This window comes from Saccoglossus kowalevskii, chromosome 5 (genome assembly GCF_978046115.1).
Source record: "Saccoglossus kowalevskii chromosome 5, keSacKowa6.1, whole genome shotgun sequence".
NCBI classification, from domain to species: Eukaryota; Metazoa; Hemichordata; class Enteropneusta; family Harrimaniidae; genus Saccoglossus; species Saccoglossus kowalevskii.
In genome coordinates, this window is record NC_140645.1 from 22779765 (window position 1) to 22805716 (window position 25952).

Genomic DNA, 25952 nt, shown 5'->3' on the forward strand with positions numbered 1-25952 from the left:
ATATCTTTGTCTGACTACGTCATCAACTCTGCCATCTTATCATTCTATCCGTTAGAATTGTTCGTGTAAATAAACAATGAATTTTACACATATTGTATACGTTATGAGGAACCCCTATCGAATATGACGCAGATTTAACTAAATAACTTATTTACAAACTTTATACAGACTTAAAAATACGAATAAGCATAATTTCCAGTTGGCTGCATTTTTAACCAAATTTTTGAAAAAAATGTGTTTATTTTGTGGAAAATGGCAAAAGTAGACGTTGGCATTCAAAGTGCTAATAGTTCTTATATGACAGATATACTATATATATGATCTATGATTTGTTATATATATATTATTGGTTAGCGATATCCATCTCAATATTACACAATTCCCTTTCAGAGCGACCGCGAAAAATCAGAAGGATTGCCTGTAGCTCCTTTCATGGATCGTGACAAGGTGACCAAACCCACTGCCCAAATCGGGTTTATCAAATTTGTACTCATTCCAATGTTTGAAGCTGTTGCTAAGGTACGTGACCTTTATTTAAATTAATTAATTATGATTATGTGCGTTAAATATATTATTTCCGTTTTCTAGATGCAGACTAACATATAAACTATAACATGCAACACGGGTCCCAACTTGTCATTACGACAAGAGCCTTCACCACTTGCAGACAGGCTTACTACGGCACACTGACACACCATAAATGGGCAGTTTATTGTGGCATTTATTGCGTGGGTTAGAAAATGAGCAATGAAAAGGATCCAATTTGAGGTGTATACGTGTAAGATTTAATAATCTGTGAAAACTGTTGTTGTATTTGAGTCTCAAGGTATATTTGATGGCCTGAATATGCAATTTGAGATTATTCATATAACTTTATTAAGGTCTTGAGACTATTATGTTTATAATAACATATACTGTCCAATTATTACAAAAATGTCATCACACCCTTCTTGCTTACTTTATACATGATTTGAATAAGTTAACGTATCCATATATCCTATTCTGTTTCGTTGTAAATCAGTTATTCTCGGAGATTGATGTTGTCATGGTTAATCCATTGCGAGATGCGCAAGAGCACTACGAGGAGATGAAGCTGAAAGATGACCAGGACCAGCCAGCTGAAACAAGCAGAAACCAGGTATGATTTCAGATTTCAGTTACATCATTGTCAACTCATGAATATAACTTCCATTTGTGAACTCACTAAACTAAATGTAATTTTTTATTAGAAATTATATCAATAACATTATACAACATGTTCATCCCATGTCATCGAGCGAAGATTTATAATATAAAGAAATAATTTCATCATGGAAACCGGTGCAAAAATGCAAACTTTCTCGAAAAATCGTCCAGTGCCGATGTGTTTTTTCTTTTCTGTATTCTTATGGCATTAACCCTCAATAATAAAAACGTGAATATAACATATAACTCGACCTGAACCTTATTAATGCCCACTACCATAATTGTTACTCCATCTATGCGATGGTCTAGTAACATATCCCACCATTTCAGAATCTAGAAAGGTTTCCCAAGCTACAGTTTCTAATACATATGTTATGGATGATGAAATGCAGGCAATAAAGTGACCATGTTATGTTACACAAACCATTAAATAACATGTCATTAGAAAACATCTCAGACTAGTACATACAGAAATAAAGTATTATCTCTGATTACAATTTTTATAACGTGACTGTGTTCATTCAATTGAATAACATGTCATTGGAAAACAATTATACTATGACAAACATATACCGTCGAATCCTATCTGACACGCCGTCTTTATTCGAATATTATATATAACAAACACTATTTTCTGGACGTATCCGAAGAAAATCTGTCACTGTCATTAGTATTGTCCCATAAGTGTCAGACCACCCATGCTATTTGAAAGGCCGGGTTAATGCAAATAGATACAAGATTTGATGACCACCCATGCTATTTGAAAGGCCGGGTAAATGCAAATAGATACAAGATTTGATGACCACCCATGCTATTTGAAAGGCCGGGTAAATGCAAATAGATACAAGATTTGATGACCATCCATGATATTTGAAAGGCCGGGTTAATGCAAATAGATACAAGATTTGATGACCATCCATGCTATTTGAAAGGCCGGGTAAATGCAAATAGATACAAGATTTGATGACCACCCATGCTATTTGAAAGGCCGGGTAAATGCAAATAGATACAAGATTTGATGACCATCCATGCTATTTGAAAGGCCGGGTTAATGCAAATAGATACAAGATTTGATGACCACCCATGCTATTTGAAAGGCCGGGTAAATGCAAATAGATACAAGATTTGATGACCACCCATGCTATTTGAAAGGCCGGGTTAATGCAAATAGATACAAGATTTGATGACCACCCATGCTATTTGAAAGGCCGGGTTAATGCAAATAGATACAGGATTTGATGACCATCCATGCTATTTGAAAGGCCGGGTTAATGCAAATAGATACAAGATTTGATGACCACCCATGCTATTTGAAAGGCCGGGTTAATGCAAATAGATACAAGATTTGATGACCATCCATGCTATTTGAAAGGCCGGGTTAATGCAAATAGATACAAGATTTGATGACCATCCATGCTATTTGAAAGGCCGGGTTAATGCAAATAGATACAAGATTTGATGACCACCCATGCTATTTGAAAGGCCGGGTTAATGCAAATAGATACAAGATTTGATAAAGAATTGAACTAATATTTGAAAATTTCTTTATCCCTAATTTCAAGTGTTTCTCATGTAAATATGATAAAATATTTCATAGAATGAATAAAATACAATTGTCAGTTTCTTCTGGGTTTATGGACTCGAAAATAGTTTCCCGTTTTGTGTAGATAAACGACTTAATTAGGAAATGTTTTCACCATCTTTCTCACGCAGACGAAAAAGGAGCAGTTGAGTGTCAAGGAAAAGTAAAGAAATAACTAAATAAGGTTGGTTGGTTTTTGCTAAATATTTATCTTTATTAAATATTAACTCTATAAAACATGTTTTTCCCGAATAACGTTTATACATGTGTAGTACTCGTTATAAGCAAATTAGTGTCATTGTTCTTCGAAAACCAACTCTCAAAATGAACGTGAACATGGATATGATAAACACATGACAACAAGCCGTTCACCCAACGTTAAAGTTAAAAATCATTGGCGTGAAATGTCTTCAAATTCTGGCTTTTGTTGTAAGAAAAAATACATAATTCGTCCCTCCCCGGCATATGCAAGAACTAATATCAACAAGTTAACGTCGCTCCATAATCTTCACTTACTTTGTCTGAACATGTTCGAAATGATGATATTGACTTGTTATTGTTATTTATTTACAGGTGTATAAATGAAATCTATATATTAAACTATTTATATTTATGGAGAAAGTCAGTAAGTTCTACCTACTAAGTCACTGTGTTGAATCCATCCTGATGTTATATTAAAACCCAAGATGTATATTTTTGCAATCGATGTTGGTATTGAATGAATTAAAGGCAAATTACTTTGACAGTTTAACACTGTCTTTTTACATGCGGTTGTACACGGTATTTTGGCTACACTTCTATTCTAATTTCAAACAGTTTATTTTAAGGGAATTGTAAATGTTCCTGATAGTGTAACGTTAGGGTTGAGACAAAAGTTCTTGGGTTTATTTTTCAATTTTTTGGGAGTTGAGAAACTTTTATTTTCAAGCCCAAACTATGTCAACTAGACAATTTTTAGAACCTTCGTGTTATTTATACAATTCGAACAGGGATTCATGACAAATTATTCCAAATTTTCACGATATTAGGAGTTTATTTTTGTATACTTACTGGTTGATTATTTGAAACATTATGACATTGATCACCCATTATCATTGCCTCAGAACTTTCTCTTATGTGATCGCTATCACTACCCTAACGTCAAATATGTTTGCAATATATCGTGGAAGCCGCTTAATTTTTCCAGCTAGCAATTTCAGCGATCCAATTATTGCACAGCATTCGCGAAAGTCGCTGATACTCTCGTAAATTGTTACTGCCACACAAGCGATATTGTTAACTGTCCATTTCGAGCGCGAGATTGCAAATCAACTCATTAATAATTCAACCAATATAATCGCTCGGTTCAATTTTATTTCCACATAGCAAACATACTTGACGTTTGAGTAACATTAGTGTCACACTTTAGGGAAAGTTCTAGGTAACATTGTAATATGATGGATTCAAGTAATTCCAAGCAACAACTACGAAAAAATGTAGTTTCATTTGCTTTTCAGACAATAAGGTGACATTAATTCTTGATCGAAATCGAACAGTTCAAATATTTCTCAGATGATTCTTTCTTCAAATTGAAATCTTTATCTGAGTAATCATCTGGTGATTCATTCGTAAATTTTAAATTTACCACTTTTACATCATCTGGACACATTCCCTATTTTGCTCAACTGATGAGAAAGACATGTATCGATTATTGTTTGAGTATGTCCACAGTGATTAAAAACATGCAATACTATAATTTTCAACATATACTGAGGTCCAAATTAAATTGTTATAACATATTAAGATATAACATGTCATTAAATACAATTATATTAGCAACTATCATAACAGTGAATATAAAAGCGACGACTAACATACGCATAATCCTTTCATTAACTATATTCGCGAGGAAATTACAAGGTATTCTTTATTCGTTTTTTTTTTACCAGTCATATACTTTAATGTTGAATGAGGTCCTTGAATAAATTGTTTAACTCACTAGAAAACGTGATGCTGCTGTGTACATTGGTCTTGTTGGTATTTCAATGGGTGTATATGTACATTACAGTTGCCAGTGCCATTAATTTGAGTTATACGCCGCATTATATTCTACAAGTGACTACCAGAAAATGTTCAATAGTATGTCACACGCCTGATAACTGTTCATAAGAATCCGTTAGTCGGAAGTGTGTACCCATTACAAATGGTCCTTCAAATGCAAATGGTCCAGCATGTTTAAAAAAAGGTGTTATTTTTTACATATTCAAGATTTTCGCATTGTACTATTTCTATAAATATTTTGGCACAATTCTCATTTACTTTATAATGAACTATTCTTTGAATTTTTTACTCATAAATACATCAAATCAAAGAGATAAAGCTTTATGTCGGGGAAAAGATTTACATTTATTTATAGCACTCTTTTACTATTATATGGAGATAATTTACACATCATTTAAAAAAAATGCATATATTATGAACATAGTTTTGGTGAAGTAGTTAAATACTACACAGAACAGGAATGCCAAATATTGAAACAATTCATTACAAAGAAATAGTTGTATACGTGGCATAATCTTTATAAGGTAACATTATTATTGAGATTGTACAATCTCGCTTATTATGTAATAAGTATATGAAGTTTAAAATGGTTCAGGGAATTTAACGTTTGTGACATTTTTATAATTACATTTTCTGACCACAAATGTTTCAGTAATTTATGTCTGTGGAGACCTATCATAAGGTAATCTGTTTGTTATTCCTAATTAATGCATTTTTCTACCATGAATGTAAAATAATCATCTTATGTATTTTTTGTTTTGTTGTATCTATAGGTTATTTGAACCTTTTAAAAAACATAATGCATTTGAGGCATTTAATATACATTGCCTGCGGTTATGAATTTGAAGTATTTAAATTACATGGGCCAAGGTAATGTATATGAGGTATTCAATGCACATTTGCATGATCCAGGGTAATATCCAAAGAAGTATTCAATGTCCAATAGTACCCAATGTTATGTGAACTATTCAAAATACATGGCCCAGAGTAATGTATTTGAGGTATTTATTATACATTGCTTAGGGTTATGAATTCGAAGCATTTACATGGGCCAGGGTTTTGCGAGTTTCTAAAATCTGATATTCTGTGTGGTGTAACTTTGATATGTTGTGCCTGTCATTGAGGTTACATATTAAATGTATTTACACTCTGTATATATTTGTAGTATGTTTCTGGTCATTGCATGATAAAATTGTGCGTACATTTTTGTCAGAATCCTAAAAAGTAGGAAGGAAAAAGTCATTTTTCGTAGAAAATCAAAACACAATTTTAATGACAGTTAAACTACTAAGCAAATGACCAGAACTTTTTCATTCAGTTTTTATTGTTGAAATACGATACAGTATATTTCTTGAAACCTCAAGTGCAGTAAATAAGACCATGGGGATACAATGATCATTCAGTACAATTTACACAAAAAATGGTTTACTTATCAAGCCTACAAAGATTCTTTGCATTCTTCAATTTTCTTTTCTACTGTTCTTCGCTTAGTAATTGATTGGCCATTCATGTTTTCACTAGGGGAGTTATCAAAGAACACTTCATGGTATGCACTTAAGGGACCTTTTTAATATACGAATGGGCATTATAAACTTCTTCATGACCACTGTACAACCTGTCATCACAAACAAGTCTTTGGTTGATATCGAGCAATGCCAGCAGATGGCACAAATCTTCCACAGGCACCAATTATTGAAAGAATCAACTGTTTGTATGATCTCCTATATTACTCTCCAACACTCGGCAATAAAGCAACTCTGATGTCAAATTAGTTCTAAAGCTGAATTTTTGTCTTGAAAGTTGCATTTCTACTTGGCAAATATGTAAAACAATCACTCCAAGAACAAGCTAAAAACATACAATGTGTTCAAATGTTCTATTTTTTTAATTAAAAGTGGATACCCTTCCCTAACTCTCCTAACCATTTTATTTCGAGGACTAAGGGTCTTCATCTTTTAGACAAGCATATATACAATGTAACCATCCATCATGGTCAAACAAGGTCTCCTACTCGGTGTTTGTTTACAAATCTAGCTCAAATTACGCAACTCGATTAAATTAATATTCTGCTAATGTCTCATTATTCATTCAATAGTATATTGGTCAAGGAAATGTAGCTTACAGATTTGCAAATAAGAAATGTAAATTTAAGCTGTATTGTTTCAACCAAATTGGTTGAAATTCACTAAATTTCCAAAATGCAGACGAGCTAAAAGTCATAATCTGTAAAGGATTTTGAATTTAACTTTTGATCGGCCAAAAAAAAATTGTTTCTATTTAATGGATATCTTAATCCATCTGCTCTGTGAATATTTATAAATTGAGTTGGCAAGCATGCATTTTGCATGTTTTTAAAAAATTATAATCAAAGACATAGAATACTGCATTAACCTTTTCTCCACCAGGATTTCCCAATTTTTATGCACTCTTTTCTTACATTTTTCAATATTTCTGGAAATTAACCCAAATTTTGTAGCCAACAGTCAAAATTTAAGTGAATTTTCAGTTTTTATTAAAAACAAATGGGGTATTTTTGTCCCAGTCTTCTGAAGGAAAGTGCAGACCTATTTTGTGAATTAGATGAAAAATGGGTGGTAGTGGTAAAAAGGTTAACAATTCAGAGCCAACAATTATGGCATAAAAATCCATATTTTCTCCACCAATGCAAAACATAACAATATAAATATTTTCAATCTATAACCTAGCCCGATCCAAATACATATTGAAGGAAAACATTTTTCTCGAGTTTTTTTGTTGGTCTAGAATGGAGTACAGCGTTTGAAAACAAATTAAAACACACCCAAACGCACCATTTGTGAAACTTTTCATGTAATTTTAACATTTTTACGATATTTACGTCTTTGTAGAAATACTGTAATCATGTATTTTGTACTAAATGTATTAAAATGGTCATCTTGGATCAAACCACAAGTGTCTGTAAATTTGTGTTTGTTCAATCAAGCATGAACTAGACATAATATGAAGATAACTTATACCGGTACTTAGAAAACAAATTTTGCTTTTTCACTCATGTTTTTATTTTGTCAAAAATGCTGTGCAAAATGTATTTAGAACAGGAAATACATATTTTGAAATTCTTAATTACCGAACTACTTGCTTTTGGAGGAAACAAAAAAAGCTCAGATGGGTATTGGAGGCATGAAGTAGAAATAAGGATTATAATTAGTCAATATTATTAGGTAATTAGAATGCACAAAATTTAACCCTAAACTTAACAGGTATATGTCTTATTTCTCAGCATCTATGTGCAGAGGTTCATTGAATCTGAGGACTGGTTGAGATATTGATGGAAAAGTTAAATATTGGCTAATTAATATGCAAATTAACTAATTAATATACATGGATTGCAACCAAAAGATAATCAGGTTCCAGAACATCTATCTACCAAGTTTCATTGAAATCAGTTAAATGGTACACGAGTAGCAACTGACAGGTTTAAAATTGGTTAATATGCAAATAAGGTAATTAATATGCATGAATTTCATCAAAAAACGAATCAGGTCTAAGCATTAACCTGGAGCACCTAGTCTATGTACCAAGTTTCATTAAAATTTGGCAATTGGTTCTTGAGATATCAGTGGAACAGTCACACAACAGATGCAACTAAGCGCAAAACCTCTCCATTGTGTGCATTGCATACCCGAGTTGAAAATTAAAAAATTCAGTACCCCCAAAAATACCAGGATGTTCAACAGGCATAAATACAGATTCTTTTATAAATTTATGCATTCTAGCGATTTTACTGCCTAAATGTAAAACGAACACCAAAGTCGAGTATCAAAGAAAGCTTAGAAAGAACTGTGTGCCGAGAGAAAAAAAACGCTTGGCAACTAATATTTGTTTGCTATTTGAGATGCACAAGATAAAAACAGTGTGGGCCATATTATCAAAATCTATAAAATACTTACAAAAAACACAGTTGAATATACATCTGTGGTTTACAGTCTAATTCAAGAGCATGTCCAACTCAATTTAAATCTGTTTTTTTGAGATATCAGAAATGGGCTAACAAGTAAATTATTATGCAAACTAGGTAATTATAATGGATGTATATAAAACCCAAAACTAATTAGACCTTCGCATAAGTACCAAGATTCATTGAAATAAGTACTTCAGATATTGAAATGCTGGAAACTAATTATTATGCAAATCTGGTAATTAGTATGCACAGATTTTAATTAAAACTAAAAGTCTGCGCATTGTCACATACCACCTATTTATTGCATATGTACTGCAGTTTATTTTGATATGTCCTCAAAAAAAAAATCGGTATTTCTATTTCATATGCAAATGAGCTCTAAGATAAAGTATTGCCTTCAGGAGAACAGTTTTTCAAAACATAGCAGAAATAAACAATATTTATAAGTACGATATTTTCCCTTTGGGGTACATAAATATACTTGTCGAGTGAAATGAAATTTGAACAACAGCAATGGTATTTTTAGGCTGTCACTTATTTTGACTAAAACTAATTTGCATATCACCTATGCAATAATGTTTACGGTATTTTCACGGTTGATATGCAAATGAACATGGCATTTCCATTGGCTACTGAACTATTTTTATTTTGTAAACATTTTAGTCTGTTTTTTTGTCCGGTTCAAATAGTTCAGCAACATTTTGTTAAATTTCAAATCACTAAGTTGTTTCCATGAAAACTACTTCAGAGGAACCCCAATATATATACTTCGCTACACAAAAGAAAAATCTGTAATGCTTTATTTATGTCCATAACAAAACAAGCAATGTATGGCACAATCCCTGTTATCAAATTTATAGTAATTTTGTTAGTGAATGTACATAAATCTGATCATCAAACAAGTACATGTCCATATTGAGAGATATTGCTCTGGAATAGCAATAATTGAAACAAAATCACCACCAGTCGGCCATTTTGAATACATCTGTATATCTATGATGTTATATTAAATACATAAAATTTGAACATTAACAGTCAAAGCACGTCAGAAATATGGCACTAGATTAAATCAAAATGGCCACCAGGCAACCATTTCGAATCTGATCTAAAAAAAAATATTATGTGCATCAAGGTATAATGTCCAATGGTCCTACAATGTCTAATGTATATACTAAGTTTGAACAAAATCTTCTGTAAACAGCTGAGGAATGCTTGATTTTTCAGTCCAAAAATGATCGCCCTTCGGCCATCTTGAATCAGATCGAGTAACTAATTGATGTGCATATGTGAAGTTTGATGGAATCGGATCAAGCATGTCTAAGATATAGGTACGGACGCAGGGAGGCAAAGAAGTCAATCTATAAGATTCGGTCTTATATAAGACTGTGTCCAAACGAGGACTAAAACATAGTTGAACTATGGTGACCTTGCCCTTTGTTATATAATATAATTCCCTTTATCATAGTTTGATTCAATATAAATATGCATTGTCATAATTAATTTTGAATACAAACAAGTTTTGGGGTTGAACCAACAGTGGGGAATCAGTCTACCGAATGTCCTTAAAAGATGTAAATATCTTACAAAAACATTGGTGCCTTATTTGTTTAATTATTTTAAGGGACATAATTTCCAGCTTTAGTCAAAGTAATTCAGATATTTTAGTATAAAAACAAATGTCTCATTGCAAAAAAAAAGTGCTGCATTTAGATTCATAAAACATGCAAGATAACAGAAAATTTTAGTTGGCTTTAGTCCAAGTATTTTGTACAGGTGTCTGTCAAAAATTAATGATTCACTGAGACAAATATGAACTGCCTCATGTGTGACTACAGTATTATATGAAAAGTAAAAAAAAACACCCTTTATGAATAGCTATCATGTTGCAAGCTCTGCTTTGTATGCAAATCAACTTAAATAGTTAGTTGCTTGGTGTCCAGTGGAGGGAGAAGTCAACAGTACTGTTGCCTCCTGAGAATCTACATCTTCAACCACTGCAATCTTTGAAGTGCGTTTTTTAAACTAGTATTATAAAAACTATCATTCTGTTCTAATAGCTGAAACATATTCCTGTGAGTTTTCATTTGTCGAATGAACTGTTTGTCAAATACAGAATACATACATTTTAGAATAATTTTCTTTTTAAAATGTGGATGAAATGTTTTGCTTTTAATGTATTTTTTATGTATTGTTTTTGATTTGATAACTTTGAACTAAACAGATTTTGTTTTCTGTAAAGATTTTATTGGTAGGTTTGCAAATGTGTATCAGACTGCAATCTCTCCATGAGTTGGATTTGAAACCCAGTATGGGATTCTGAGATACATTACCAAGGACATTATTACAAGATAAATCATTTGCTTCATTGGACACATACAACAATGCATATTTCCACTGAGATCAGTGACCTTTGATGTGTATCACCAGTGATCAGTCAAGTAGAAACAGTCAAAATATTTTATCAGATTTTCTCAATTTTCGCATGATATTTTCATACAGGACATCTGTTCAAACTCAGGGAAGACTTTATACTGATGAATAAGGTGACCAAGTTTGATAAAGTTCAGAATAGAATTAGTAAAGTTATTATGCACACAATAACAATTAATAACGACGACGACGACAACGACAACAACGACAACGCCGGACAAAATTTTTCCCTTAATATACCTTTCCCTTCCATCTTTGATGGTACGGGCAAGGTAAAAAAGAGAATGAAACAAGTTACGTGCGATATAACAATTTTAAAATAAACAAATTTGCATGTTAATTAATATAATTAATCTGTCTACATTTCACTTTTTTAAGCAATGCAACATTTTTATTGGAATGCCAAAAGGGTTCAGTGATCCTAAACCAGGAGGTGGAGTATTTGAAGACCCAGATTCTTGGTCTGTGTTCCTGAGTGAATTTGTGGCTGTAGATGTTGAGCTAGTTTCACTTCCTGGCATTGTAGGAGGCAATCCTGATGTAGATGTGGCATTTACCCTGTCGCTTGATGATGAGGCTGATCGATCAGAGTCAGCAGTTGTAACCATTCTTGGCATGAATGCTGTTGCTATGTCTGATAGTAATCTCAAATTTACCGAACAAAAGTCTGAAAAGGTGTCTGCAAATGCCGCTGTACTGGACGATGCTGCAGTGTCTGTTGGCGTGTTTGAAGCATCTGAAAAAACACAAAGATTTGCATTCACGTCTCGGACAATACCTTTGTGAGATGCACTCAGATGTAAATTCCAGTATTTGTGAATAACTTCATATTTTACTGTAAATGTAATTTTTGATTGACAAAATTATCTATCGACGACTTTCCAATTAAGGAAATCCTGTAAAATACTTTATTTTAGCTGGAATTAATTTTTGCTGAAATTAATTAATTTTTTGGTGTTTTGTATAGAATTTATTTTCACTGATTTTGACAAGTTGAATGTGAAATATAGGAAAAAAGGTATATCGCTGGATTTTATTTTTACTGAATCATTCCGTCAGCGAAAATTCCAAATAAAGTATTTTACAGTACTGTATTTCTCTAAACAGCGCCCTCAATGATGGATGTCAAAAACCCCATAAAATAGAGGGCGCCCTACTCACCCACAGGTTGTTCAGCCTCTTCATCTAATTTCAAGTTTTTTCCAGTTTTGAATTTATGAGTTAAAAATTTGTGCCTTTTCCGTAAAAAAATTTGCTGTTCTCTTGTGTCGGCATTTTTGATGTTGGATTCCAGGTTTTCAAGAAGATCAGTCACTAGCCAAGAATCTGTAGAGATAAAAAGCATAAACTATTAATTGTCAGAAGGGCATATGTCCATTAATCTACAGTTTTATCAGTGTATTGGGGTTTTTTCCCCTCAATAGCCTCCAAAACACAATATGGCAGCAGGTGATAGTCTTTTTGAATTTACTTTTCTGTAAATGTGCAAAAAAATTTGACAGTGCACTATAAACCATGTTAAAGAAGTCGTGCCGCGTCCTGTTCGATATGGGACTCATAGCGACGTATACAACGCGTGTAAAATACATTGTTTATTTACATGAAATTCGAACATGCGCTGCACGACGACCACTGCGCTTTAACATTACAGTTTTAGAAAGCCTTGCACACAGCTTTCTGAATTAATTTTTCATGCTAAAATGTTGGTTCAATATTTTGCCAATTTTTATTGTATACTTTTTATGATTTTGTTAATATTTTTGGACCAGATTGATACAATTTCCTACAGATCTCTATCAAAAAATTCGGAAACCTTCTAAAAAAATTTGTGATTGGTGAGAAACACTAACTTTGGCACTCAAAAAGTCGAATGTTTTTTAAATGATGAAAATTGCTTTATGAGAGAATATTAATAAATGGCAATTTATTTTATTTGTATAAAAAACAGATTATTATATTATTATTATTAAAAGTATCAACAAATGTCATCGTATCTAGAGTTGATATACATGTGAATGTAATCTTATTATACATCTTGGTGTATTAAGCTAAAAATAACAACTAAGCAAGATCATGAAACTTAGTGAAATGTTTTTACAACGAATTTGCATTCCATATCTTGGGAATATAACGTACATACTCTGTAATGCCACTCCACACTAACTGTATTTACAAAATACCACAATTTATGTGCAAAGTAGTACGGTGATTGTATCAACCAGCGCCTACCAGTGGTTGATGCATTACCGTTTTGCCTGTGTGCATACTTTGCGGTATTCTCATGATAACCTCACTATATAATTATACATCTTTTCCCTGCTTGTAGTAATAATGTAATGATAGATAACAGCTGAAATGGCAACGAAGAATGTTTTGCACTGTACTGCCTAAGTGCATACTTTGCGGTATTCTCATGATAACCTTATCATATAATTATACATCTTTTCCCTGCTTGTAGTAATAATGTAATGATAGATAACAGCTGAAATGGCAACGAAGAATGTTTTGCACTGTACTGCCTAAGTATATACTTTGCGGTATTCTCATGATAACCTCACTATATAATTATACATCTTTTCCCTGCTTGTAGTAATAATGTAATGATAGTTAACAGTTGAAATGGCAACGAAGAATGTTTTGCACTGTACTGCCTAAGTGCATACTTTGCAGTATTCTCATGATAACCTTATCATATAATTATACATCTTTTCCCTGCTTGTAGTAATAATGTAATGATAGATAACAGCTGAAATGGCAACGAAGAATGTTTTGCACTGTACTGCCTAAGTGCATACTTTGCGGTATTCTCATGATAACCTTATCATATAATTATACATCTTTTCCCTGCTTGTAGTAATAATGTAATGATAGATAACAGCTGAAATGACAACGAAGAATGTTTTGCACTGTACTGCCTAAGTGCATACTTTGCGGTATTCTCATGATAACCTTATCATATAATTATACATCTTTTCCCTGCTTGTAGTAATAATTTAATGAGAAATAACAGCTGAAATGGCAACGAAAAATTACTATATTTGAATTACTATAATTACTTTATTTAGATCAGTTTTTGTCTCAATTGAATTCATTCTCGTAATTGTTTTTAACATTTATTTTTTTTAACTCAGTCTTTATTTTATTCTTATTTTCTATTATTGTATTGTATTGTATTGTATTGTATTGTATTGTATTGTATTTAGAATTGTCCTAGTCTTGTAATACTTTTTATTTACCACACTGAACCCGCTGATGGTTTGGTGAATAAAATTATAATTATATTATAGCATATACAAGTCATAACATATTTTGAAATAACAAAAATTAATTATTAATCACAAATATGGCCAATATTGCAAACTTGAAAAATTAGTTCAAATCGTCAGTACAATCAGTATATTTTGCACAATTGTTCAAATAATGGTCTTCAAACATATGTATTATCTGGGGTCTCTGATTGACTGTTGTTTGCAACACAAAGGTCATATAAATTGAATGTTTGTGGACAGAAGGAATTAGCGACGACAGTCACTGTTACATCGCGGGCATACATGACAACAGTTATTGGGCAATACTGTATAAAATATGCTTAATTTTTACAGCTAGAAATAACAATTTGACTATTCAAGAAGAAGACAAAATATCAAGACAGTAGCTGACATTAGGTGTCACAAGAGTAGTAGTAGTCCAGAGTTTTAAATCCGGTTTGGTCCCCGAAGACGAGGGTGGCCGGATTCACCTTAAACTAGTGGCAATAATGGTTGTGACTGCCATTTAAGGTTTTTTTTGGAGCATGAGATAATTGGCCGGATGCCCTTCCTGACACCAATCCACTGTTTCGGCAGTGGGCCTAGCCTTTGAGGGAAACACCCATCATGCAAGGCAGCATGTGTAGAGGTATGTGCTATACATGACCTGGTCTGAAAGCATCATATGACTCATAACAGACTGTGTTCAGGAAAGAACCACTTGGTCAAGGATGGGGTGATCAGCACTTGCATGTAAGTATACCCCTACATACCCCAAGTTGGCGCACGTCACAAGACTTCCGAGAAATTGTCATGGCTACAAAATTGTCATCGATTCACAAAGTTCATGCAAATTTTGTTAGAGTAATTTCATTTACATGTTTCTGCAAATTATCATACTTGAAACATATGCAATATTTGTTAAGTGTTTTATTCATTTCGTTTTATACAAGTTTAATAAGATTCTGACAACGACAACATGAATGCAAACGTGGTAGAAACCACCGCAGTGTGTTCTTTTGTTTCAATTTTTATATTCATCCAATTAGAAGCTTTACCACTAATTTTCTTACACGACCAAGCATTTATCCAGTTATCCATGCAAGTACCAAATCAGATTTGCCGCTCACAGGGTGTAGTATGGCTCACAGGGTGTAGTATGGCTCACAGGGTGTAGTATGGCTCACAGGGTGTAGTATGGCTCACAGGGTGTAGTACGGCTCACAGGGTGTAGTACGGCTCACAGGGTGTAGTGTGGCTCACAGGGTGTAGTATGGCTCACAGGGTGTAGTGTGGCTCACAGGGTGTAGTGTGGCTCACAGGGTGTAGTACGGCTCACAGGGTGTAGTACGGCTCACAGGGTGTAGTACGGCTCACAGGGTGTAGTACGGCTCACAGGGTGTAGTACGGCTCACAGGGTGTAGTGTGGCTCACAGGGTGTAGTATGGCTCACAGGGTGTAGTATGGCTCACAGGGTGTAGTATGGCTCACAGGGTGTAGTATGGCTCACAGGGTGTAGTATGGCTCACAGGGTGTAGTATGGCTCACAGGGTGTAGTATGGCTCACAGGGTGTAGTATGGCTCACAGGGTGTAGTATGGCTCACAGGGTGTAGTATGAAAAAGTATTGGATTTATTCAGGTCACTGTTACTGCATGACACATAATCCAAAAATACCAATAGTAAAAATAGCTCAAGGGCATACTGTCAGTTCTGTATCATTCTTACAATTTGTGTTATATCGTGTAAATCTCTGGATTGCCAGTGTACTTTCTGTTATCTGATAAATTTATCACAAGTCGTGATTGGTGCTGCTTGTGTAACACATAATTTTGCATACTAATTTTCATTATATTCCATAATCGCAACGTATCATCCCCCACAAATAAAACAGTACACACTAAAGTGGTGTGTTCTTTTCAATAATATACATTATTATACATCTGTCATCGTAACACCATAAGTTACAGCGTGTCGTAATTTTGCGGTATTTTACGGGGTATTTTCATCCTACCATATTAGGAAATGCAAATTAGTTGTATTACAACTCACCTATTGGTGATAAATTGGGTGGATCCTTGCCTAAGAGTAAACAACTTAAGAATTCATAGATTTTATCGTAACTTGGGTTTGGTAGAGACAAGTCTTCTTCCTGATCTTTTTTAGCTTCTAATGCAGCAATTGCCATCACCTGCAAAATATGATAGGAGTTCATCACTAGAATATCGCAAAGTAAGAATGAAGTATTGACCAACAGATGGTTGAGGCTAATGCAATCATGTACTGTCCAAGAAGAAAAATGAAGGAGTATATATTGACAAACATATACTGTAGGTTTCTGTTACCACATAATAATATGAGGTTATTACGAAGATACCTCAAAGTATGCACAAAGACAGTGCAGCGGCAGTATCGACTGACGTGCAGCTGAGGTCGATGCGACAGCGTACTGTCTTCGTGCATACTTTGAGGTATCTTCGTAATAACCTTATTATTATACATCTTTTCCTTCCAAGGATACATCATGGGAATGCCAAAATCAAAAAAGTTTAGAACAGAATCAGCGAACTTCTTTGTATGGAGTCCTGTTAAATTCTGGTGGCAGCCATGTTTGTTTTTATTATTAGAGGACGCTTACGCGCGTAATAATTCCATATTTGGAATTCGCATTTCCTATTATGGTAGGATGAAAATACCCCGTAAAATACCGCAAAATTACAGCACACTGTTACGGTGACAGATGTATAATAATATGATATAATAATGAATTTATGGCATCCTTAGGCTAGACTTTTTTTATTCCTTGTTTCTTGAGTTTTTATAAGGCAATTTTTTTGAGGAGGGCGGGAAAAAAAAATTAAATTAATTCTTTTTTCCATTAGATTTGTGTGATTTTCAAAGAATTGTAAGTGAGATCATTGATCGGAGAGAAGAAATTAAATAAAATTTTATTCTATGTATAACCAGAGGTACATTACTTGGGGTTTGCAACTACGATGACATGATACCAAGATCCTGTTTCAATCTCGCTCTCACATAAACGTTCCAACTTAGAAAAATTCGAATGCGCATGCCCGAGGTAACTAGGATACTGGGATGTCCAGGTGGATCAAAATAGCTGTTCACGATGTGACGGATTACGATAACTATATTTTCTGTACATTTTCGATGTATTACATTTTTTCACTATGAATGTGGTAATACATGTTTTATTGTTTTATTACAAACCGCCTATGTCATGTCAGAAGGTCGTAGCACCAGTCTCGCTATCTACGAGATGAGACTTGAATGGGATCTTGACATGATGTCACCATACAGTACTATGCGCGTTGCAAACCCCAAGTAATGTACCTCTGGTATAACCTTGTTTCTCATCTGTGCGAGACTTCAGTACTTTGATCATGATACTCCCACAAAAATGCAACTTGGATTGGTTATGCGGCGGGTAATATTTTTTTAGCATTTTTTTGCACTTACTCGGCGGGCGGGAGAAATTATGTTGAAATAAAATTTTATTTTTATTTAATTTTCGGCTCCTGTTCATTCGGCGGGTTTGCGAAACAAGGGATAATAAAATGTTTGTAATAAAGTACAATACATATAAAACTAAAGTAAAAGTAAAATGTCCGTTCATGTTATTGTTATTTCTAATTTCAAATATTTTGTATTCATCAAATTGTTTTTTTAATGTCTTCTCTTGAACTCGTAATATATTATTATACATCTGTCACTGTAATGCCATAAGTTACAGCGTGTTGTAATTTTGCGGCATTTTATGGGGTATTTTCATCCTACCATATTAGGAAATGTGAATTCCAAATATGGAATGATTACGAGCATAAGCGTCCTCTTATAATAAAAACAAACATGGCTGCCGCCAGAGTTTGACCGGAGTTCACACAAAGAAGTTCGCTGATTCTGTTCTAAACTTTTTGGATTTCGGCATTCCCATGATGTATCATTGGAGGGAAAAGATGTGTAATAATAAGGTTATTACGAGAATAGCTCAAAGTATGCACTCAGACAGTACACCGCACACCGCCCTCCGCTGCGCGACGGTCGATACTCCCACTGTACTGTCTTCGTGCATACTTTGAGGTATTTTCGTAATAACATCATAATATATGATGTTCAAATTTATTATGATGATGTTGCCAAGTGAGTGTGAAGACAAGGATGGCATGACATGACACATATCGGCAAAGCACGATGCGACGCGATGCGACGCGACACAACACGACACGACACAACACGACACGACACGACACGACACGACATGACATTTAGGAAGGCACAGCAGATATAGTGACATGTAAATGTAACAAATTATGTGATGTCAAGTCTAAGGGATGCCATGCTCATAACTCAACTGAGTTATATTCATCAAAGTTACCACTCACCTTTCCCAAGTCTGTCTTATTAGCTTCATCATAATCATCACATAGACATTGACATAGTGACATCCATTTCTGAAAGAAATAAAAGAATACGACTGAAAGTGCATTCTCAGTTCTGAATAACGTTTTTGTTTTATAATTTTTTTGTGCGACAGTTCCGGACATTGAGTGTCACTGTTGTCTCTCCTGACATTATTTTTGTATGTGCAAATTGCAAGTGCTGACACATAGTGCATTTTTGCCACAGAAGTCATTCATGTTTGGGACTACATGACAGGGCCGTGTGGCCATCTCTCTGTCAAATGGCAATTTTAATGCGCTATCCTGGCATCAACTAGGCTCGGTCGAACACAAGTACCTGCGGACCTTATCCAAGGTTGCCCCAAAGTCGCGTTCATTAGTGAATGAATCTCAGCCAATGGAATTGGCCTTCCCATTGAGTCTGTGGCATTATTTGGCATTATTTAAATTATTTGACGTTTTTTTTTTAAAGTTTTTCTGTTTTTTTGTTTACCCAAGGTAGGGGTCATGAGTCTGATGCGACAACCACTATGCCACCAGTAACCGGTCACAACTTTAATACATGGTGGATTTCACATGTAGGGCACGGAGGATGTACTCGCTCTGGTCAAAACACCTGACATCACTTCCTGTATACCATGGAGTCCATACTCCTGAGATGCTCTATTAGAAGCACATCTCTAATAGAAACACATTTTAACCAACAATCACCTTTGTTGTATACTGAATCAGTTATTTATAACACCTCTGTAATTTGGGTAAGCACATGTGCTCCTAACAGTCCAGAGCAAATGTACTGCACCTCTCTCTCATTGCTTTGATTATGTAGTGTACTTGTCGTTTTTTTTTTCTTTTTGTCAATTGCGCAGCCTTTGGTTTTCTGTTCTCGACTTTCCCTACATGACTTGTATTTTGGACTTTACAGTTGAGTATGTTATTTCCACTTCAACACATCACCAGCAGTAAGCATATAAACAAAATAATTTGTTATCTTATCAGTTCTCATTTTATATTTTATTATTGAAACCTTATTGTATTTTTATTAACTTTATTTCAAGTTTAACCAAATTAAAAATTTTCTGAATGGTTGGAATAAATCATTTTTTCTTCTTTATCTATAGTTTCACGAAACACTGCTACCGTTTATTTTTGAGATCTTGGCCAATGCAAATAATGTGTTTGCACAACAGTGGGTTAAGTACTTGGAATAAAAATTAAGAATTAATGAGGACAGTTTGATTTTTTCTACTGCTGCTTTTCTATTTGTAAATTATCATCCGACATGTATTTTGGTATAACTTGAAATTATAAGTTTGCTTTTGCGAAAATGTAGTTAATAGGATATTTAAACACATATATATTAGTAGACACTTAAATGAAATTTTGAGACAAAATTTGGCCATTCAAGTCTACTTAAAATAAACATTGTTTTGTATTGTATTTTAAATAGAGGATAACATTTTGGTGACCATGTACTAGTATTATTGTTCATTTTTATGAGTTTTTTATGCGAGTTTTTCATGTTTGGGAGATAAAATATAAATTTCACGCAAGTAAATAAATATGATATCACACTACCGTGAATTTTGATTAATCACATAAATGGATTTCAACTGTTTCACCGGAGAACCAATATTAGAACCATTATTTAAGTGTGTGTGTCCTGACAATGTTCATTTATTTGCATAGGGTCTTTACCTGAAAGTGTATTGCAGCCAGTTTACTGACTGCGATTAAACAAATAATTAATTTTTGGGCCCATCAATGTACTTATGGTTATAGAGGCACATTTATAGCAACAATTTTTTAGTTTTTTCACTGGTCTTCATCTAACAGTAAATCAACAAGCAATATTTGCAGTTCAATGTAGAACATGCATTGCATAGCCACTGTAAGGTTGGGAGAAATAGAAAGAGAGAAAACCGTCAATGCAATCTAAAATGAAAGCGCATATCAGTGAATGCATGGAACTCGGGGTATATAGCAAGAATATTCTGAATGATCACAGTTTTCATTAAACAAGTTATGGTTTGGTATTTTAGAAGGTGACTAGATGCTGCTGTCACAATTTTACATTGCGTGCAAGTACCAAATCAGATTTGCCGCTCACAGGATGTAGTATGGCTCGCAGGGTGTAGTGTGGCTCGCAGGGTGTAGTGTGGCTCGCAGGGTGTAGTGTGGCTCGCAGAGTGTAGTGTGGCTCGCAGGGTGTAGTGTGGCTCGCAGGGTGTAGTGTGGCTCGCATGGTGTAGTGTGGCTCGCATGGTGTAGTACGGCTCACAGGGTGTAGTACGGCTAACAGGGTGTAGTACGGCTCGCAGGGTGTAGTGTGGCTCGCAGGGTGTAGTGTGGCTCGCAGGGTGTAGTGTGGCTCGCAGGGTGTAGTGTGGCTCGCAGGGTGTAGTGTGGCTCGCAGAGTGTAGTGTGGCTTGCAGGGTGTAGTGTGGCTCGCAGGGTGTAGTGTGGCTCGCAGGGTGTAGTGTGGCTCGCAGGGTGTAGTGTGGCTCGCAGGGTGTAGTGTGGCTCGCATGGTGTAGTGTGGCTCGCATGGTGTAGTACAGCTCACAGGGTGTAGTGCGGCTCACAGGGTGTAGTGCGACTCACAGGGTGTAGTGTGGCTCACAGGGTGTAGTGTGGCTCACAGGGTGTGGTGTGGCTCACAGGGTGTGGTGTGGCTCACAGGGTGTGGTGTGGCTCACAGGGTGTGGTATGGCTCACAGGGTGTGGTACGGCTCACAGGGTGTGGTACGGCTCACAGGGTGTAGTACGGCTCACAGGGTGTAGTACGGCTCACAGGGTGTAGTACGGCTCACAGGGTGTAGTACGGCTCACAGGGTGTAGTACGGCTCACAGGATGTAGTACGGCTCACAGGGCATAGTATGGCTCACAGGGCATAGTATGGCTCACAGGGCATAGTATGGCTCAGGGCATAGTATGGCTCACAGGGTATAGTATGGCTCACAGGGTATAGTATGGCTCACAGGGTATAGTATGGCTCACAGGGTGTAGTACGGCTCACAGGGTGTAGTACGGCTCACAGGGTGTAGTACGGCTCACAGGGTGTAGTACGGCTCACAGGGTGTAGTAAGGCTCACAGGGCGTAGTACGGCTCACAGGGCGTAGTAAGGCTCACAGGGCGTAGTAAGGCTCACAGGGCGTAGTATGGGCTCACAGGGTATAGTATGGCTCACAGGGTATAGTATGGCTCACAGGGTATAGTATGGCTCACAGGGTATAGTATGGCTCACAGGGTGTAGTACGGCTCACAGGGCCTAGTACGGCTCACAGGGTGTAGTATGGCTCACAGGGCGCAGTATGGCTCACAGGGCACAGTGTATGGCTCACAGGGCACAGTGTATGGCTCACAGGGCGCAGTGTATGGCTCACAGGGCGCAGTGTATGGCTCACAGGGCGCAGTGTATGTCTCACAGGGCGTAGTGTGGCTCACAGGGCATAGTGCGGCTCACAGGGCGTAGTATGGTGCACAGGGCGTAGTATGGTGCACAGGGTGTAGTAAGGCTCACAGGGTGTAGTATGGCGTACAGGGTGTAGTAAGGCTCACAGGGCATAGGACGGCTCACAGGGTGTAGTACGGCTCACAGGGTGTAGTATGGGCTCACAGGGCGTAGTATGGCTCACAGGGCGTAGTATGGCTCACAGGGCATAGTATGGCGCACAGGGCGTAGTATGGCTCACAGGGCGTAGTATGGCTCACAGGGCGTAGTATGGCTCACAGGGTGCAGTGTATGGCACACAGGGTGCAGTGTATGGCTCACAGGGCGCAGTGTATGGCTCACAGGGTGCAGTGTATGACTCACAGGGTGCAGTGTGTGGCTCACAGGGCGCAGTGTGTGGCTCACAGGGCGCAGTGTATGGCTCACAGGGCGCAGTGTATGGCTCACAGGGCGCAGTGTATGGCTCACAGGGCGCAGTGTGTGGCTCACAGGGTGCAGTGTATGGCTCACAGGGCGCAGTGTGTGGCTCACAGGGTGCAGTGTATGGCTCACAGGGTGCAGTGTATGGCTCACAGGGTGCAGTGTATGGCTCACAGGGCATAGTATATGGCTCACAGGGCGTAGTGCGGCTCACAGGGCGTAGTGCAGCTCACAGGGCGTAGTGCGGCTCACAGGGCGTAGTGCGGCTCACAGGGCGTAGTGCGGCTCACAGGGTGTAGTGCGGCTCACAGGGTGTAGTGCGGCTCACAGGGTGTAGTGTGGCTCACAGGGTGTAGTGCGGCTCACAGGGTGTAGTGCGGCTCACTGGGTGTAGTGTGGCTCACAGGGTGTAGTGTGGCTCACAGGGTGTAGTGTGGCTCACAGGGTGTAGTGTGGCTCACAGGGTGTAGTATGGCTCACACGGTGTAGTATGGAAATGTATTGGATTTATTCAGGTCACTGTTACTGCATGACACATAATCCAAAATTACTAATGCATAGTTCAAAATTACTTGATGGTGAATTCAATCACCATGGATACACAACTTTAGAATTATTAAAAAAAGCAACCTCACAGTTGGAAGAGCTTGGCTGTCTTTGTAGCCTATCAAAACAAAGTTGATTATGTACTATGGAATATTTGGGCAACATTCACCATTCAGATTTTCATAGGCCTGCATAGATAAAATCTAGTTTGTGACTGTCTGGATAATCATGTGCAATCACACACAGTTGCATGAGGTGGTTGCAGTTTATAGTGTTCATTACCTGTAGAGGGCCAGTGACTGTACTTTTATGACTACTTCCAACAGACGCTGAAACAAAAGGGAACAACAAAGAATTAGTACAATGGTATCCACAGTCATAGGCAGTATTATATTGCAACATCTTCAATTTTTTCAAAATGCTATTGTCAGTATCTCGAATACAGCCCAGATTCTTTGATTTAAAGGCAATCATGTGACCTTCATCTGACAATATGAGACTTTCATCCCACAAGCATGCGACTTTCATCCCACAATCATGCGACTTTCATCCAGCAAGCATGTAACTTTCATCCCGCAAGCATGTGAGTTTCATCCCGCAAGTATGAGACTTTCATCCCGCAGGATGCGACTTTCATGCCACAAGCATGAGACTTTCATCCCGCAATCATGCGACTTTCATTCTGAAATAATGAGACTTTCATTCTGCCATCATGCGACTTTCATCCTGCCATCATGAGACTTTCATCCTGCCATCATGAGACTTTCATCCTGCCATCATGAGACTTTCATCCTGCCATCATGTGACTTTCATCCTGCCATCATGTGACTTTCATTCCGCAATCATGTGACTTTCATTCCGCAATCATGTGACTTTCATTCCGCAATCATGTGACTTTCATTTCGCAATCGTGTGACTTTCATGCTGCCATCGTGTGACTTTCATCCGGCAATCATGAGACTTTCCTCCCACAATCATGAGACTTTCATCCTGCCATCATGTGACTTTCATCCCACAATCATGTGACTTTCATCCCACAATCATGTGACTTTCATTTCGCAATCATGTGACTTTCATTTCGCAATCATGTGACTTTCAGTCTGCCATCATGTGACTTTCAACCCACAAGCATGCGACTTTCATCCCACAATCATGCGACTTTCATCCCACAATCATGTGACTTTCATCCCACAATCATGTGACTTTCATCCCACAATCATGTGACTTTCATCCCACAATCATGTGACTTTCATCCCACAATCATGCGATTTTTATCCCACAATCATGCGACTTTCATCCCACAATCATGTGACTTTCATTCTGCCATGTGACTTTCATCCTGCCATCATGTGACTTTCATTCTGCCATCATGTGACTTTCATCCCGCAATCATGCGACTTTCATCCCGCAATCATGACTTTCATCCCGCAATCATGTGACTTTCATTCTGCCATCATGTGACTTTCATCCCACAATCATGTGATTTTCATCCCACAATCATGTGACTTTCATTCTGCCATCATGTGACTTTCATCCCGCAATCATGTGACTTTCATTCTGCCATCATGTGACTTTCATCCCACAATCATGCGACTTTCATCCCACAATCATGTGACTTTCATCCCACAATCATGTGACTTTCATTTCGCAATCATGTGACTTTCATCCCACAATCATGCGACTTTCATTTCGCAATCATGTGACTTTCATTTCACAATCATGTGACTTTCATTCTGCCATGTGACTTTCATCCTGCCATCATGTGACTTTCATTCTGCCATCATGTGACTTTCATCCCGCAATCATGTGACCTTCATCCCGCAATCATGTGACCTTCATCCCGCAATCATGTGACTTTCATTCTGCCATCATGTGACTTTCATTCTGCCATCATGTGATTTTCATCCCACAATCATGTGACTTTCATTCTGCCATCATGTGACTTTCATCCCGCAATCATGCGACTTTCATTCTGCCATCATGCGACTTTCATTCTGCCATCATGCGACTTTCATCCCACAATCATGTGACTTTCATCCCACAATCATGTGACTTTCATCCCACAATCATTTGACTTTCATCCCACAATAATGTGACTTTCATTTCGCAATCATGTGACTTTCATCCCACAATCATGCAACTTTCATCCCACAATCATGTGACTTTCATTTCGCAATCATGTGACTTTCATTTCGCAATCATGTGACTTTCATTTCGCAATCATGTGACTTTCATTTCGCAATCATGTGACTTTCATCCCGCAATCATGCGACTTTCATTCTGCCATCATGCGACTTTCATCCCACAATCATGCGACTTTCATCCCACAATCATGTGACTTTCATCCCACAATCATGTGACTTTCATCCCACAATCATGTGACTTTCATCCCACAATAATGTGACTTTCATTTCGCAATCATGTGACTTTCATCCCACAATCATGCGACTTTCATCCCACAATCATGTGACTTTCATTTTGCAATCATGTGACTTTCATTTCGCAATCATGTGACTTTCATTTCGCAATCATGTGACTTTCATTCTGCCATCATGTGACTTTCATTTCGCAATCATGTGACTTTCATTTCGCAATCATGTGACTTTCATTTCGCAATCATGTGACTTTCATTCCGCCATCATGTGACTTTCATTCCGCCATCATGTGACTTTAATCTCGCAATCATGA

The 25952-nt window shown here is 36.7% G+C and overlaps 2 protein-coding genes across 3 annotated transcripts in view; one reads left to right on the plus strand and one right to left on the minus strand.

Annotated features, from left to right (window-relative positions):
* LOC100370560 (high affinity cGMP-specific 3',5'-cyclic phosphodiesterase 9A-like) overlaps positions 1–5961 on the plus strand; it is a 62593-nt gene extending 56632 nt beyond the window's left edge. The window contains exons 15-18 of the mRNA XM_078010362.2: positions 391–519; positions 1022–1138; positions 2899–2951; positions 3341–5961. Of these exons, the coding sequence (XP_077866488.1) occupies positions 391–519; positions 1022–1138; positions 2899–2934 (282 nt within the window). The 3' untranslated portion in view covers positions 2935–2951; positions 3341–5961. The remainder of the gene's footprint in view (positions 1–390; positions 520–1021; positions 1139–2898; positions 2952–3340) is intronic.
* Positions 5962–6113: 152 nt separating this feature from the next.
* LOC100370413 (uncharacterized) overlaps positions 6114–25952 on the minus strand; it is a 28593-nt gene continuing 8754 nt past the window's right edge. For both annotated transcript variants that reach the window (XM_002736004.4, XM_078010361.2), the window contains exons 4-8: positions 23547–23593; positions 18825–18893; positions 16477–16615; positions 12339–12503; positions 6114–11913 (exon numbers count right to left, since the gene is read on the minus strand). In XM_002736004.4, coding sequence (XP_002736050.3) covers positions 11543–11913; positions 12339–12503; positions 16477–16615; positions 18825–18893; positions 23547–23593 — 791 coding nt within the window. In that variant the 3' untranslated portion in view covers positions 6114–11542. The remainder of the gene's footprint in view (positions 11914–12338; positions 12504–16476; positions 16616–18824; positions 18894–23546; positions 23594–25952) is intronic.